The sequence below is a fragment of the Callospermophilus lateralis genome, chromosome 13 (assembly GCF_048772815.1).
Source record: "Callospermophilus lateralis isolate mCalLat2 chromosome 13, mCalLat2.hap1, whole genome shotgun sequence".
Taxonomy (NCBI): domain Eukaryota; kingdom Metazoa; phylum Chordata; class Mammalia; order Rodentia; family Sciuridae; genus Callospermophilus; species Callospermophilus lateralis.
The window spans coordinates 15,763,255-15,778,207 of NC_135317.1; the positions used below are offsets into that span (position 1 = coordinate 15,763,255).

A 14,953-nucleotide genomic window follows, 5' to 3' on the forward strand; every position below is an offset into this window, starting at 1 on the left:
CCTTGTAAGCCCCGGGAAGAAGGCAGATCATGTTCTCTCTGTATTTCAGGAAGACAGCCAGAGACAGTGGTGATGATATTGAATGAATGGACGTGTCCACGGCTTGTCTCTCAGCTGCAAAGCCTCCTACTGGGTGGGCCTTTCCTGGACCTTTGCCTTCACTCTCTTAGAGCACAGCCTGCATGGGGTGGGGGTGCTGGAACCCATGGATCCTTAGGAAGCCACAGCTCCTCAGAACTAATACCTCATTTTAGGTAGCAAACTTCTATTTATGTAGGGCCACCCTCTCTTGTTGTCTGGGGCTCCTTGGATTCCCGGAGGTAGATCATGTTTACTTTTATCCTCTACCTAGAGTTCAGTCCTGACCTCAGAAACCAGAACACTTAGATTGTAGTTTGGAGAATTACAGTTTTAAGATGAGTGTTAGGAACTCATAATATAGTGATGAATGACCTTCAAGTCTTGAAAAACAGATTTCCTCTAAGAATCCAAGCTGTGGAAGAAGGCACAAGCTGGATTTTATTTTGGAACACCCAGTAATTCCTGCCTCTTTCAGGAATTTACTTGGCATTCCAAGAACTCGCAGGACCCTGGTTTGGCCTGAAACCAGGGACGGATTCTCCAGGGGCTGCCAGAGCCTTTTATAGTTCACCCTTGTCTAGACTCTCTGCTTTCCACTTGGGATCAGAGCAGGCGACAGCACAGAATGAAGAGGAGGAGTCAGACCTGGAGTCCTGAGACCCCTGCCTCACCCCTCAGCAGCTGTGCCTTCTTGGTCAAGCTGTGCAACTTCTCTGAGGCGGAAAAAAAACCAATTAGACCCAAGTGCTTGGAGCGTAGTAAATGTTCTCGTTGGGTCACTAGGTCCTGGCAGCATCCTCCTCCCTGCTGTGGCTCCTGGCCTCTGGCACCAGTGCAGACCCAGGGGTTCAGACCATGTACCTGAGGGCCAGCTCCAGGTGAGCTCCCCACCCCCAACTCCTGGAGCTTTCCTCTAGGGCACGTGCATATCAGAATTGTGGACTTGTAGAGTGCATATAATGGAGATGGAAATAAAAGGGAAATCATCTAAGGTTTTGATCTGTTGAGCTCTAAAATGGAGTTAAAAGAAGTGGTAGAGCACTTGTCTAGCATGCGTGAGGCGCGAGGTTCGATCCTCAGCACCACATAAAAAAAATAATAAATAAATAAATAATTATTGTGTCTGACTACAACTAAAAAAAATCATATATGTATAAAAAAAGAAATACATGAAATGTCCCCCAGAGATTTCAAAGTGGAAACCTGCATTGACAAGGAATGGGCTAAATTTCAAGATGTTGGGGCTTCTTCAAACCTAATGTTATAATGACCCAATGGTAATTCCATAGGCATTTATGTAAGCAATAATACCATAAATTTATGTGCTCTCAACTGAATGTAGCTGAATTAAACTGGTAACACTGACTGCCTTTCTATAGAAACCCTGAAGAAGTAGTTAATTTTGTAAGCTCACATCATTGAAGAGCTTAACGAATTGTAAGTCAAACAAAAAAATCTTACATCTGTCCTAATTTTTTCTTCCTAAAGGATGTCTGGATCCTTCTGGGTGAACCGTCAGCTGTGTTGGCCCATTCTAAATTAGACCATTGAAGAAAAAGTCTTTTGTAAAAAATTTGTTTTTTTGTTGTAGATGGACAGAATGCCTTTATTTTTATTTGTTTATTTTTATGTGGTGCTAAGGATCAAATTAAGCTGCAGAAAAATTTTTAATAATTAAAAAAATGTGGAGCCGGGGATGTGGCTCAAGTGGTAGCGCGCTCGCCTAGCATGTGTGAGGCACTGGGTTCGATTCTCAGCACCACGTAAAAATAAAACAAAGATATTGTGTCCATCTAAAAATCTAAAAAATAAAAAAATATTAAAAAAAAATGTTTTTCCCCCATCTTGCAGGTTACAAATCAGCTATAAAGGAAAAAAACTTCCCAAATTTGTACCAAAAAATATAGAAATATCATTCTATTTTTTTATATTAAAATAAATAAAGATCTAAAATGGAGTGTTATCTATTTATTGAATATCAAAGATTTCAATAAAGCAACATTAAGAAAACAAATTTCTGGGCTGGGGTTGTGGCTCAGTAGCAGAGCACTTGCCTAGCATGTGTGAGGCACTGGGTTTGATTCTCAGCACCGCATATAAATAAACAAGATAAAGGTCCATCAACAAATAAAATTTTTTTTTAAATTAAAAAAACCCAAAATTTCAGTATCTAACAGAAAAAATTGGAAAAGAAGAAATATTTTTATAAAAATTATAAAACACAACAAGTATGGGATACTCTCATGAAATTTCTAAATATTTTTTTCTATTTTATGAATTATATAGTTTTGCACCTGTGAAAGTATATACTTGCTAGTTCCTTATAGCTTATGTTGCAAGAAGACTCTGACTGAACAGAAACTTTAGATTATATCCAAATTTTATTTCTCAATTAAAGTTATATTTAAAACTGAGATTAGTTCTCATTCTATAACTTTTCACTCAAAACCAAATATTTTTTCAATTGTTCACTTAGAAGAAGAAAGTAGGGAATCATAGCTAAGTCATCCAAAAGTTAAAAGAAAAAAACCCTGTAAATAAAAAGTTTCTATAACTTTCACTGAAGTAGTTCTCTGTTAAAATTATTTCAAGTTTTATAATTATGAAATATGTCAAAATATCAATGCCAACCACTAATATTAAAATACTTGTTCTATTTGCTTTAGTTTCTTCTTTTAAAAAGAGATATTATGTATCATTCCCCAAAGCATTTTTATACTTTTAGTACAGATTATAGGTCTAGAAATCTCATGGTATTGTACTTTTGAGTGTTAAAGTTCACATTATAAATGGTATGTTTTAAAAACATGTCTGCTCTATTTGCTGTTGAAGATTTTATAGGGTAAATAATAATTACTGAGAGCCTAGGACATTTAGCATTATTTCACTTATGCTAAGAGAAATAATAAATATGGCTTTTGCTAGAAGAGTTTATAGTCAGAGTATCCAAAATGGAAAACAGTATGAGTTTTTATATTTTATGTATTCTATAGGTAGGATGGAGTGATTTCCAAACATACAGGATATGTTTTAGTTTAGAAACTGTGCCCACTTCTGGAAAAAGTATCTCAAAAGGTCAACTTTATATGTTTTAACTTACGAAGATTGAATTATTTAGCAGTATGAGCCAATTTCAGAAGTCATTCCTCAAGGAGAATTTTCACCTAATCTTTTGGAAGTTTGTTTAGAGAATCCTTAGAGTAGAAATTCACATAAATAATGAGGATTTAGGACTTGCTAATCACCATGGATACAAGACTGTGTCAAGTCCTTAGGTAGGAGGACTAGGACACTAGTTCACGTCTAGACATTGGGCAGAGCAGGATCCCACCACACAGGGAGGATATTTATAGACATGGTGCTTATAGTATCAACTCTCCTGGAAACAGCAAACACTAGCCCAGTAAGTACAAAGTTAATGGGTGCCAGAAAGAAAATGCATGCTGCATAGAGCTTACAGGTCAATTTTAATACAGGTTAGATGCTGCCAAATGTGTAATGTAGGTAACCTGATGCCAAAATCTTTTATGGTAGAAATTGCACTTTTGTAGGATTGACATCTGGAAACTTTACTTTGCACTTAACTTCATTTGTTAGTGACATTAATGAAAGAGCCGGGGACTAGGAGCGAGGGATACATGCTTGTTGGTCCAAACAGTCTCAGACCCTGTACTCACAGCCAGTTTCTTAAATGGAGACTCGGTAGGCTATTGCACGGAGGACCCAGAGAATGATTTGTGGTGCAATGCTTGAATTTCTTTTCTCAGAAAGAGTAATGGATACACAGTATCAGTTTAGAGACACCCAGTGATCAGAACTCATAGATATTACCCTATACATTGCAATTGTTTGTTCAATTAGACCACATACTCCTCTGTCTTGTACCACATTGTCTGATATACATGCTCTTTATATATTTGTGGAATGAATTTGTTAAAGGTTCTGCGCAGAGCTGGGGTTGTGGCTCAGTGATAGAGCCCTTGCCTTGCATGTGTGAGGCACTGGGTTCGATTCTCCGCACTGCATATAAATAAATGAATAAAATAAAGGTCCAGCAACAACTAAAAAAATTAAAAAAAAGTTCTGTGCACCCAAACTACGCACGTTGTACGGATTATCTGTGAAAAGCGTAGTACACTAGAACTACATATCGAAGAATTCCCATGTTGATCTTGAATCCAGGGAATCCTGGTTTAAAATATCACGTGTTGGGTCCCCTTTTCTTGGAGACTCTCCACCCGCTTCCCCCTCGGAGGCAGGCGGGAGGGAAACGAGTCTTCCCGGCGATGCAAAGTGCTGAGGAAGTTGGTGCCCAGTGTGACAGCCATGCCCCGGCTTAAGATCGGAAAGGGCAGGCAAAGGAGCCCAGAGGCCACGCAGAGAGCAGGTGGAAGGCTTTGCGCTCTCCCGGCGCTCGCCATCCCGATACCGGGCGCAGCCAGTAAGCGGCGCTGGCGGCGGGCGGAGCGGGCTGCGGATTACCTGCAGCAGCCGGGACAGCGAGCTCCTCCCCGCGCCCCCGCCCGCCCCCACCCCGCCCCCGCCGCGGCACTACCCGAGCTCCCCCGGCTCCGCGCACTCGCTCCGAGGAGCGGGGCCGAGCGGGCTGCCGGCTGCAGGCAGCAAGCGCGGCTGCGCTGCGGGCCGCCTCCCCGCGTCCCCCACCCGGCCGGCCTCCTCCCGCACAGTGCGGCGCAGGGAGGCCCCGCGCCTCGGCCGCCCCCGCGCGCCCGCCCGCGCAGTCTCCTCGGCTCTGCAGGCGCGGACGGCCGGGCGATCGGCACCTGCAGCTCGGCCCCTTGTTACCCCCGGCTCCGGGCAGCGGCAGGTGCAGGAGCAGGAGCAGGAGCAGGCGCAGCGCTAGGGGCCGCCGCCGCCGGGCTCCGCAGGGCTCTGGAGCCGGCCCCGGCGAGGATCGCGGAGCCATGGCCGATGGGGGCGAAGGCGAGGACGAGATCCAGTTTCTGCGAACTGTAAGTGCCGCGTCGTGAGCCCTCCCAGGGGAAGGGGGACGGGGCATCCGCTGACCGGAACCCGGTAGAGTGGCAGCGGGGACCGCGGGGCTCAGGGCCCCCTGAGATGCGGGAGGGCCGGCATCACCAAGTGTATGCAGGTGTGCGTGTTGGGCCGGGAAAGGGCAGGGCGCGTGTCTGTGAGCGCGTGTGGAAAGCCAGGGAACTGAGCACCGCGAGAGCGTGGCGAGCCGGCGGGAGGCGCCGGGGCTCGGTCCTGGGGCACCGGGAACCCGAGCCTAGGCTGCGGAGTCGCGGGCTGAGGGTCCGGCGGGGCCAGGACCTCCGGGGCGGCCGGGAGAACGGTGAAGATCAGGGTGGCCCGTGGGGCGCAGGGGCCGTGGGCTCTCGGGCTGTCGCCGGGAATACCGCCGCCGCGCGGTCCCTCGGGCTTTGGGGCTGGACTCGCGCGCTGTCACGGATCCAAGACATCAAGATCCGCGTACTTGGCATGGCGTGCGCAGCGGCGGGCCGCGGGCGGGGGGCTGCAGGAAGCTGCCCGAAGGTTTCCCCCAAGTCCGGGTTCTGCGAAGCGGGTAGGGGGTTGCTTCCGTGGTCCCCGCGATTCTCCGGGCTGGTGCCATGGTGGTTGCTGTGACCGCTTGTAGAGCGTGGAGGCATGGGAAGCAAGTGTGTGTGTGTGTGTGTGTGTGTGTGTGTGTGTGTGTGTGCACGCACGCGCGCGCGCGCGTGCGGGAGGGGGTGGGCATCATGAAGGTGTCGTTTTCTAAATACTGGTTTATTGAATGCAGTGAAGTGCGTGCCAGCATGCATGCGTGTGTTCGTGTGTGTGCAAGAGCAGGGAGGCTGCCTGGAATGTCCACGCTGGGTGGCAGGCAGGGAGAGGTTGGCACCACACTAATACAATTCTTTCTCCCTAAGTACCTTTTGGCGCTGCTCCTTCCTCCCTCTGATTTGTTCGAACACTGCAGATACTTCCCAGCCTCGAAGCTGAGGCTGATAGCCTCAGGACCAAAGAAATGCCACAACTTCGTGCTGGGAATAACCCAGTTAGTCTGTGCGGGATATTCCTTCCTCATTCCTGCCCTCCTCCCAAAAGGATATCCCTCACAGTATTACCCGACCCTGGTCTCTTCTGGTCCTTCTTCTGAGCAGAGGAAAAGATCCCATTCCCCAGCCCTGTTCTCTCCATGATCACAGAAAATCCTAGAGATGGATGAATCTTGAAATACTAACCAGATGTTAACTTTTAGGTGTGACAGCCTCCATGATGTATTTGGATAATTTGCATGAGAAGGTTGTAAAGGACCATTTTTTTCCCCTTTGCTGTGCCTCATCTTTTCTTGTGGGGTGGCGGTACTCCTCTGTGCGTTAAATGGGGGTAGTGGAAAGCTTTGGAAAAGGTGAAACCCAGGGCCCACAGCAACCCCTGTATGGTCTAATGTGAGCTGCATGCTATTGCACCACTGCTGTGCTGTTTGAGGTACCATTATCCCAGGACCTGGCTTCAAGGGATGTATTCACTAATCCCTTGCTCACAGGGAGTATTTTAAGCTGCCTTACTAGTAGTAATACAGTTTATTTTTTTTCTTAGTGGAAAATTATTTACAAACTTTTAAAAAATAGTTAAGTCACATTAGATTTTTCTCAAAACTAATAAATCTTTTCTTCAAGCTAAATAACAGACTTAACTGTTGGATGATTTTTACGTGCAATTTTTTTTTTAAATCAAACTCAATAGGGTTAAAATTAGCTAGAAAATTTTGGATGGCTGTGTGCACTCAAGGGCTTCCTGCAGGCTTAAATGTTAAGCCGAGCTCGAGGAGGTGCTGTTATCGGAATGCTTAATAGGGACTGAGGGACTGTGCTGCTGAAGGGGTTTTGCACATATAAAGTAATGTTAACTCTGCGCCATTTGACAGCTGCCTGTCAGCTAGAGCAACACCTTTGATAAGTGGTATTGAGTAAGATCTGGCAGTCCTAGGCTGAGATTTTTCTTTTAATAAAACATTTGTAGATAGTTGTGCTCATGATAAATGACCTTGAAGGAGGTAGCAGTGTGGAGCAGGGGACTTTTTTTTTTTTTTGGTTTAGTATTAATATCTGAAAGGAAAATATGCCTTTTTGTCAATATTTTGCAATTTTGCTGTGGAAATTCTCCAGTCTTTACTAGCTACCTTGCCTGCTGCCCTCATTCCTTTCTGTTTTATTCTCTTAACCTGAGAACATTGAGAGTTTAGAAATGTTAATAGGGTTAGTAATGGAGAGCATGCCATTCCTACATTAAATTCATCTTTGTTTTTCCATGAGGCATTTATTTATTTACTATGTGTAGTCTCATCAATATAAGTTCTGTTGTCTTTTTTTTTTTAAGGAAATATCCCAAGAGTTATCAAAACTGAACACTTGATAAAATAGTAAATCAAGACTTCCCAGTAGTAATAGGTAAAGTCCCATGTGTAGAAGAAGAAAATGGAGTGGTCATCAGCACACGTGTTATGGGGTTGGCCAGGCATCAGCGTATCTGGTTGGAGCATCCTGATGATTATCTTCAGCAGGCCTCCACCCTGGCACCTGTGTTCAGCAGTCTATCACACGAAGCTGCTTTTCTGTCCACTGTCCACAGCTTTTTTTCTTTTGCTGCAAAAGATCTGAGACCAGTGTTGAGGGAAGATGAGGTGAGCTTGTTACCGGGCTGTTTCCATGTATGTCTGCTGCTGTAGATGAAGCCTTCCTGTGTGAGGGGTTTTGTCACTGGTTAGCCCCACCTCCTTCTCCCACCTCCTTCCCATTACCCTGCGGCTTGGGATCCTGCCGGCCTTCCTCCCAATGGTGGTGTACTGCTTGGCTTAGCAGCTTCTCACCAGCTGGAGACAAGCTTCCTCTGGTCTACTTATCCTTAGAGAGCCTGAGAGTGTGTTGTGTAAACTCTGCATGGCTGGGACCCTTATTATAGGCAAATCTTATCGTGAAATAAACCCAAAGCTCCCAATGGATTTGTTCACTGTCATGTCCAAATACATCCATGATTTGAAATTTATTGCTTTGTTCTATTTAAAAAATTTTATTAACTTTCCAGCATAGTAAGAAACTATAATTGGGTATTTAAAAATGTGGAACTTTTTAGTTATGCATCTCTTTTCCAAGCAGTTTATAGAATTTCATAGAAGACTTTAAGAAAGCCATGATATAAAATGACCTTGGTCAAGGGTGGATTTTTCTGAGTACTTGGCTTTCCTTTGCTTTGTGCAAGCACAGTTAGTTGCATTCCTCCCGGGATGCACTGTCACATAGTTTTATATTCATGCACAGATGGGAATTAAAACTTGGTCCTAGCTGTAGAAGTCATTCTGCTGGGGATGCCCACAGCCCTCCTCTGCAGAAGGAATCTTTTCATTGTAGGTTTCTTCTTGGGGCATATATATCTTGCTCTGTAATGTCCACAAGCATCTTAAAATGTATTCATCAATTAATAGCAACAATCGTGTAGTGTGGATGCCAGTGCCCAGTGCAGTGTAGGCTGGGTGGGATGTGAGGTCTCTGTTTGTGGAGGTCTAGAAGATTCATGGAGTAGAAACAATGTTGCAGCATGCAGAGCCCAGACAAAATCTCAAACCCATGGCTAAGGATATCTTTCAATGTTGGGAGAAAAAGGATGCTTGAGAATGTTTTAAGTTCACAAGAGCTTTCTCAACTGTGGGAATGTCACCAGGGACTCAGTGAGTAGTGGGAATTAACACCTCTTGCTCCCTTGATAAGGAAGGCATGGGGCAGCTTTAGATAGATGTGCACTGAGGTATTTTCACAAGGAACTGATGGAAAGCATCCCCCAGCTTACGTCATCAGACCCTTTTACTTAGAAATTAGTTGGCAGGAAGGAAAGGACCCAAAACACTTAGGGACTAATTTATGTGACACTTAGTCTTATTTGCACTTTGGCTTTAGGTAAGAGGTTTTATCAAGGCTGATTTACCCAAAGAAGAATTCCAAACAGTGCTGGGAAGCTCTGTTGCTGTCTACAGCGCTTGGGGGACAGGGAAAGAGGAGGAGGCACATATTTGTCTCCTTTTTACAACTTTGACACTGTGGCAGTTTTTTTAAACTCAGCAACATTTGTTAAGCACCTTCTGTATGTGTGGTGTGATATGAGGTGTTGAGGAAGCATTCAACATAAACAGAGAAGTGATTTGTAATTATAAATGCAAAGGAAAGACTGGCATAATGATTAGAAGGAAAAAAACTACATATTCCATCTCTAGCCTTAGGGTAGGAAGAGGCCTTTAGGAAACATTCCTCAGGTTGCCCCAGGTTTTGGCTTTTTCAGATAAGGAAACTAAAGCTCAGAGAGCCAAAGTGACCTGGTTCAGCATCACCCTCCTGCTCCACAGCAGGAGTAATGTACAGTGTGTACACTAGAGACGTGGTGTCTGAACACAGTACTCTTACACATGAGACCCCCATCCAGCTGTCCCATTCCACCCTCAGTGTCGCCTTCCTAGAGTTCTCCATCCTCATATGCCCTCTTGTCCTTCCAGCCACTGGAAAGGAGGCTTTCCCCTCCTTTCTAAGTTTATGACCCCTCATGCACCCTAGATCCTGGGTCACCATGGGCAGTCCATCCTTTGTCTTTGCCTCCCCGTCCACTTCTTCCTTCTGGTTGACCTTGAGGCGTGTGAATTCCTGCCATCTTAGACCTTCCTTGTTTGACCTCATGGAGCCGATCAGCTCCGCCAAACGTGGTCTCTAGTCACTGCTTGTCTCCCTGTGTGTCACCTGGCTTCTTCTCTGGGCTGCAACCCATGTCGAAACATGATGTGACTGGCAGCCTCTGCCTTGCCGAATCTAAACTTTCCTCGCCCTGAAGACCCTGCTCAACGTCTGCCCACCTGACTCTCCTTTCTGAGGCTACTCTGTCTGGTCATGGAGACATGACCTTCTGGGCTCTTTTTATACATTTTGGAGCGTGATTTTTTGAGGGGTTCATTTTCCCCCTCTTTCTCCAACTCTGTGGTTATCCACAAAGATTCCATTCTATTTCCTCTTTTCTCTCTTCTGCCTTCATGAGATCATCTGTGTCATAAAATCTGGGATTTTTTTGAATAATGGAGTTTGGAAAGCTTAATAACTTTATCAGGCTCTGAGAACCAGGGATGGAAGGGAGCTCTGTGGGGTCTCTCATGAGGGTGGCACTAACCCCACTTATGAGGGATCCGCCTAACCTGTCCCAGAGACCCCACCTCTCAATACCATTGCCTCAGGGAGAGGATTTCCACATAGGAATCGGGGGGACCTAAATATCAGACCCAAGGACCCCAGCACTTGTTTCAGCCTTCATCAGCTCATGTTCGCCAACACACTGGCAGCCCCCTTCCTGCCATTTTAATGAGACTGGTCCCACCCCTCAGTTTAGACACCTGTCACATCCAGTCTAACCCTCTGCTGGGCTCATGGCCTCTTTTTTTTTTTTTTAAAGTTTATTTTTTTTTTAGATTTTTGGTGGACACAACATCTTTGTATGTGGTGCTGAGGATGGAACCCCGGCCGCACGCATGCCAGGCGAGCGTGCTACCGCTTGAGCCACATCCCCAGCCCCATCATGGCCTCTTAAAATGAGCCCTTTCTTTCCTACTCTGCTGTAACTTCTCCATCTTCCATGGAGAGTCTATGAATCACATCAACCGATTCTGATTCTACTTTCTCTGACCATCTCTGGAGCTTCCCATTCAGTGCTATACATTTTACCTCTTTCCTAAGATCTGCAGGAGGGTCAGGGGCCCAGGATTCACTGTGAGGACAGGTTTGAGAGAAATCTCATGGGAAGTAGAGGATCAAAGATGGAGTGAGACCCTTCCAGAGGCGGAGGAGTGGGAGGCTTGGTGGTGAGATTCTGAGAGGAGCAAGAGCAGGTGTGGAGGGCAGGAGAGGTGGCACTTGATGGCCCAGGGCTGAGGCAAGGCCCTGTCATGTCAGTGTTCAGGCCACATGGTGTCCACCTGCCTTGGGGTTGTCCGGGCCCTCTTCGGACACACCTGAAGCATTCTGGAGGCTGACAGACATGTCTCTGCTCTCAGACAGTGTGAACCCCGAGGAATAACCACCTTTTTGGTGTGTGCTCAGTCAGAAGGCTGGAGCTCCTTTACGGAGTCCCTACCTGCTGTTGTTGGTGACAATTTCATTTAAGTTCTTTTATATGTTCTACATGCCATATCTGTCCCAAGTCTTTCCCGGGCATTCTTGTGAAATATGATAGAATCACTCAGAGGTAGGCACAAAGAATTTAGGTCCCCAGAGCAGGGTTTGCAGATACCAGGGTGGACGCAGGCAGCTGGTCTGGAACCCTCGCTCAGCTGTGAAAGCCAGGTTCTTCAGGGTGAGCATACTTTACACAGGGGGACACTCGGTGCTCTGCTTTGCTCTTTAGGTACACATCGTTTGTGGTATGGAATGCACATTTCTTTACCAGCTATCTACCATATGACAGGGCATGTCCAGTGTGAGTGGAGCTGAACTGATTCTGTGAGACAGTATTTTGGGTAATAAATACAGAATAGGGCAATTTTCTGCAAAGGTTATTAGGTTACTTTCTTTCAGGTGCATGAACTGGATGTGCACTTTGTTCACAGCAATGGGCCAGGTTCCCAGGAGCTACATAGAGGGAGGAGAAGACACCTGACATCGTGCTGTGTGTCCAGCAGTGGAACCTCACTGCTGGGAGCAGTGAGCTACTAGTCCTGCATGGACTGTGCTCTGTGTAAAGTCAGAGGGGGACAAAGGTGAAGAGGTGACAAGGTGACCTGGGCTCCCAGACTCTACCAGGCCGAGCCATGGCTGAAGAGCAGAGTTCATTTCATATACAGCATGAAAATTACGTTAAGGGAGTGTCTGGAATGTGGAAGGACATCAAAGACAAAGGTTAAAGCTTCAATAAAATGCCACTTCATAAGGGCTCCAAATTCATTTTTGTGGAATTTATGAAAAATTTGATTAATTGTATATTGGGGAAAGTTGAGGTTTGGGGAGTGGAAATGGGCGAACACACATTTCAAAATGCCTTTGTCCTTGAAGACAGCATTTTAGAGCACTGTACCTAGAGGCATTTGACACTTGTCAGCTCCTGCGAGACACATGGCCTTTTCCTCCTTCCAGGTGGAACCACATATAAAGGATGATGGCCACTGGAGAAAGGCACAGACGTGCACAGGGGGCTCCCTCCCATGCCCATCAGCCCCCTTATGGCTTTTGGGCTCTTCCCTCATCCCATTGGCCCAGGATGCATGTTGCACCTGTAAGAAGGGAGCCCGTGGCTGAGAGTCAGGATCAGTGCCCAGGTCCTGGCTGTGGGTTCAGTGAAACACCAGGGCACTGCATTTTGAGTCACAGACAGGTGAAGGGCCATGATGGAATGTCTGATTGATGACTCAAGTGTCCTGTCCACTGCTGTCCTGGTAATGGTAAAGTGGCGCCTGCTCCCAAGGGTGGGTGTCATTGCTGGCCTCCTGTCATTGCTAGGGAGGACAGTGAGGAACGGCATGTGCAGAGGAGGAGCTGTCAGCTGGTGGAGGGGAGAGTGCCTTCTGGCACCTCTCCTGTTTCCAGTGCACTGTCCCTTCACTGAGTTAGTCTGAAACATTTGTTGACTGCCTACTATGTGCAGGGTGTCGTGTTGGGTGCTGGAACTCACACAGCTGTGTCTTGCTCCTTCAAAGAACTCATTGTGTGTCGGGGAGGGGAGGAGGACAGAAGGGAACATCAGGTGTCCTACTGCAGAGAGGGCATCAGAGGCAGATGCTGTAATGGGGAAGGATGTCAAGGAGGGAAAGTGTGTCCCCTACCAGAGTCCCATGGGCATGAGGCTTTACTGCGGAGGCAACAGAGACTGTCAAGTTTTGCCCCGTGATTTTTATGTTGCAGGAATATCAAAGGACAAGTATTTTGGCTGCATGTATTCAGCTCATATGGAACAGCCATCATTCATTTGATTCCTGGAACAATTCATTTAGTCTGTGGAGCAGCTAATTGCATTTATACAGATCAGGAGTCTGAAGTGCAGAGAGCGAAAGTGACTTGCTCAAGGACAGGTTGTGAGTGAGTGACACTTCTGGTGAGCTGGGGTCTTCCAGACACCAAAGCCCCATCCCGTCTTCTTCTCTTCCTCCATCAGGAAAAGTGGCAGAAGACTGAGTTGGACGAAGACATAGGAATCGGGGCTGTTTGGCCTCCTCACTTATTCAGAGGGTGACCTCTGCCTTCTATCTGTCTTTGAGCCATTTTACAGTTTTGTTGAGTTGTGCCATTGACTCTGGAACCTTCCATCCTTGAGGACAGACAATGCAGACAGTCCTGGGGGACATAGCTGGGGTGTGGGCAGCTGTGCACTCACCAGGTGCCCTCAGCTCAGCATTCCAGAGGGGCGCTCTGTGGAGTCTCCTTGTGAACCTGCTGTGACACCGTACTGTTTTTTTTTTTTTTTGGTTGTTAATGAATTAAATTTCTGCCATGTATTTCTTTGATTGAATCATTTACTTTTTGAGAAATTATCTTTGGCATCGCTAGTGTGCCTTCTAAAGTCCGGGTAGGAGGGATTTTGATGCATAAGAGGAAGGACCAATGGAAGGAGACCCTGAGCAGAGGCAGTGGGTTTTTCTTGTCCCCCCCATTCCTTCCCAAGGGCATTCTCCACTCCTCTCTGCCCTGCTCTGTGGCCAGAAGGCCCCTCAAACTGAAGGTGCTGGGGCCCCGTGTCCTCCCCAGTGCCTCATAGAGGCAGGTGCTGGCTCCCTGCTGTTGCAGCTCACTAGATGTCCTGCGGTCTCTGTGGGACCTGCCCGCTCCCTGGCCAATGCTCTTTCCTTAGACTCTTTCCAGGTAATCCCTGGAGGGTGCCCTCTCTCTTCTTGGAAGGGGCCCATGGAACAGGCAGGAAACATGGGGACACTTTTGGGAAGGAGACAAAGTGTGGGCTCTGGCAGTCCTGGAGGGGTGGTGAGCTTTGGGACCAGGACCAGGGATCTGCTCTGAATTTGTAAGCAAGGGGGACTTTGCAGGTGCTCCTTTTCCCTCTTTTCCCTCTCACAGGAGGGAAGTGGGTCAGGCTGTCCATTAGGAAGATGAATGTGGCAGCGATTTGTAAGATAAATTAGGATATAGAGAGACCAGGAAGGGACTGGAGCTAAGAAGTCTATTAGGTGATGTCACCACAGAGTTGGTATAAGATAATTCAGGCCTACATTTGGGTGGTGGCTGTGGGGACAGAGGGAGGGGGAGGTTCAGGAGACGCTGCAGAGGGAGAGCTCATGGGATTGGTGACTGATTAGACATAAGGAGAGGAAGCAGACAAAGATGAGCTTGGGAGAATCATAAGAAGGTGGTGCATTAATCACCAGGAAATCTGGAAGAAGTGGACACTCTAGGGGAAGGCAGTGGGGCTAGTTCTGGATCGATTTTGAAGTACGTTATGAACTAAATTGTGTCCCCTGCAAAGACAACCCAATCCCCCAAACCTCAGAAGGTGGCACTGTTTGAGGGTCTTCACAAAGGGAATCAAGCCAAAGCAAGGTCATAAGGTGGGCCTGATCCCCCATGACCAGTGTCCTTGTCACAAGATGGGATTAGGATATAGACACAGAGAGAAGACCTCTGAGGATGGAGCACCGTGGCCACAGGTCCACCCTGAGCAGACTCTTTTTCCTGCAGGGGGCGCCAGCCCTGCTCAGGCCCTGGCCTGGCCTTGCAGTCCTCGGCGCTGAGAGACCATGTATTCCTGTGGTTGAAGCCTCCCTCCTGTGGTGCTGTGTTGTGGCATCTTAACTGCAGATGGGCCCCAGAGGTAGCTTGGATGCCCCTGAAGTGAGGGCAGGGATGGCCCCAAGGAAGGAGCAGCAGGCCTTGCAGCCAAGGCT

General features: G+C 47.0%; 1 protein-coding gene across 1 annotated transcript in view; it reads left to right on the forward strand.

Annotated features, from left to right (window-relative positions):
* The first annotated feature begins 5,006 nt into the window (after positions 1-5,006).
* Ryr2 (ryanodine receptor 2) overlaps positions 5,007-14,953 on the forward strand; it is a 585,643-nt gene continuing 575,696 nt past the window's right edge. The window contains exon 1 of the mRNA XM_076832381.1: positions 5,007-5,054. Within this exon, the coding sequence (XP_076688496.1) occupies positions 5,007-5,054 (48 nt within the window). The remainder of the gene's footprint in view (positions 5,055-14,953) is intronic.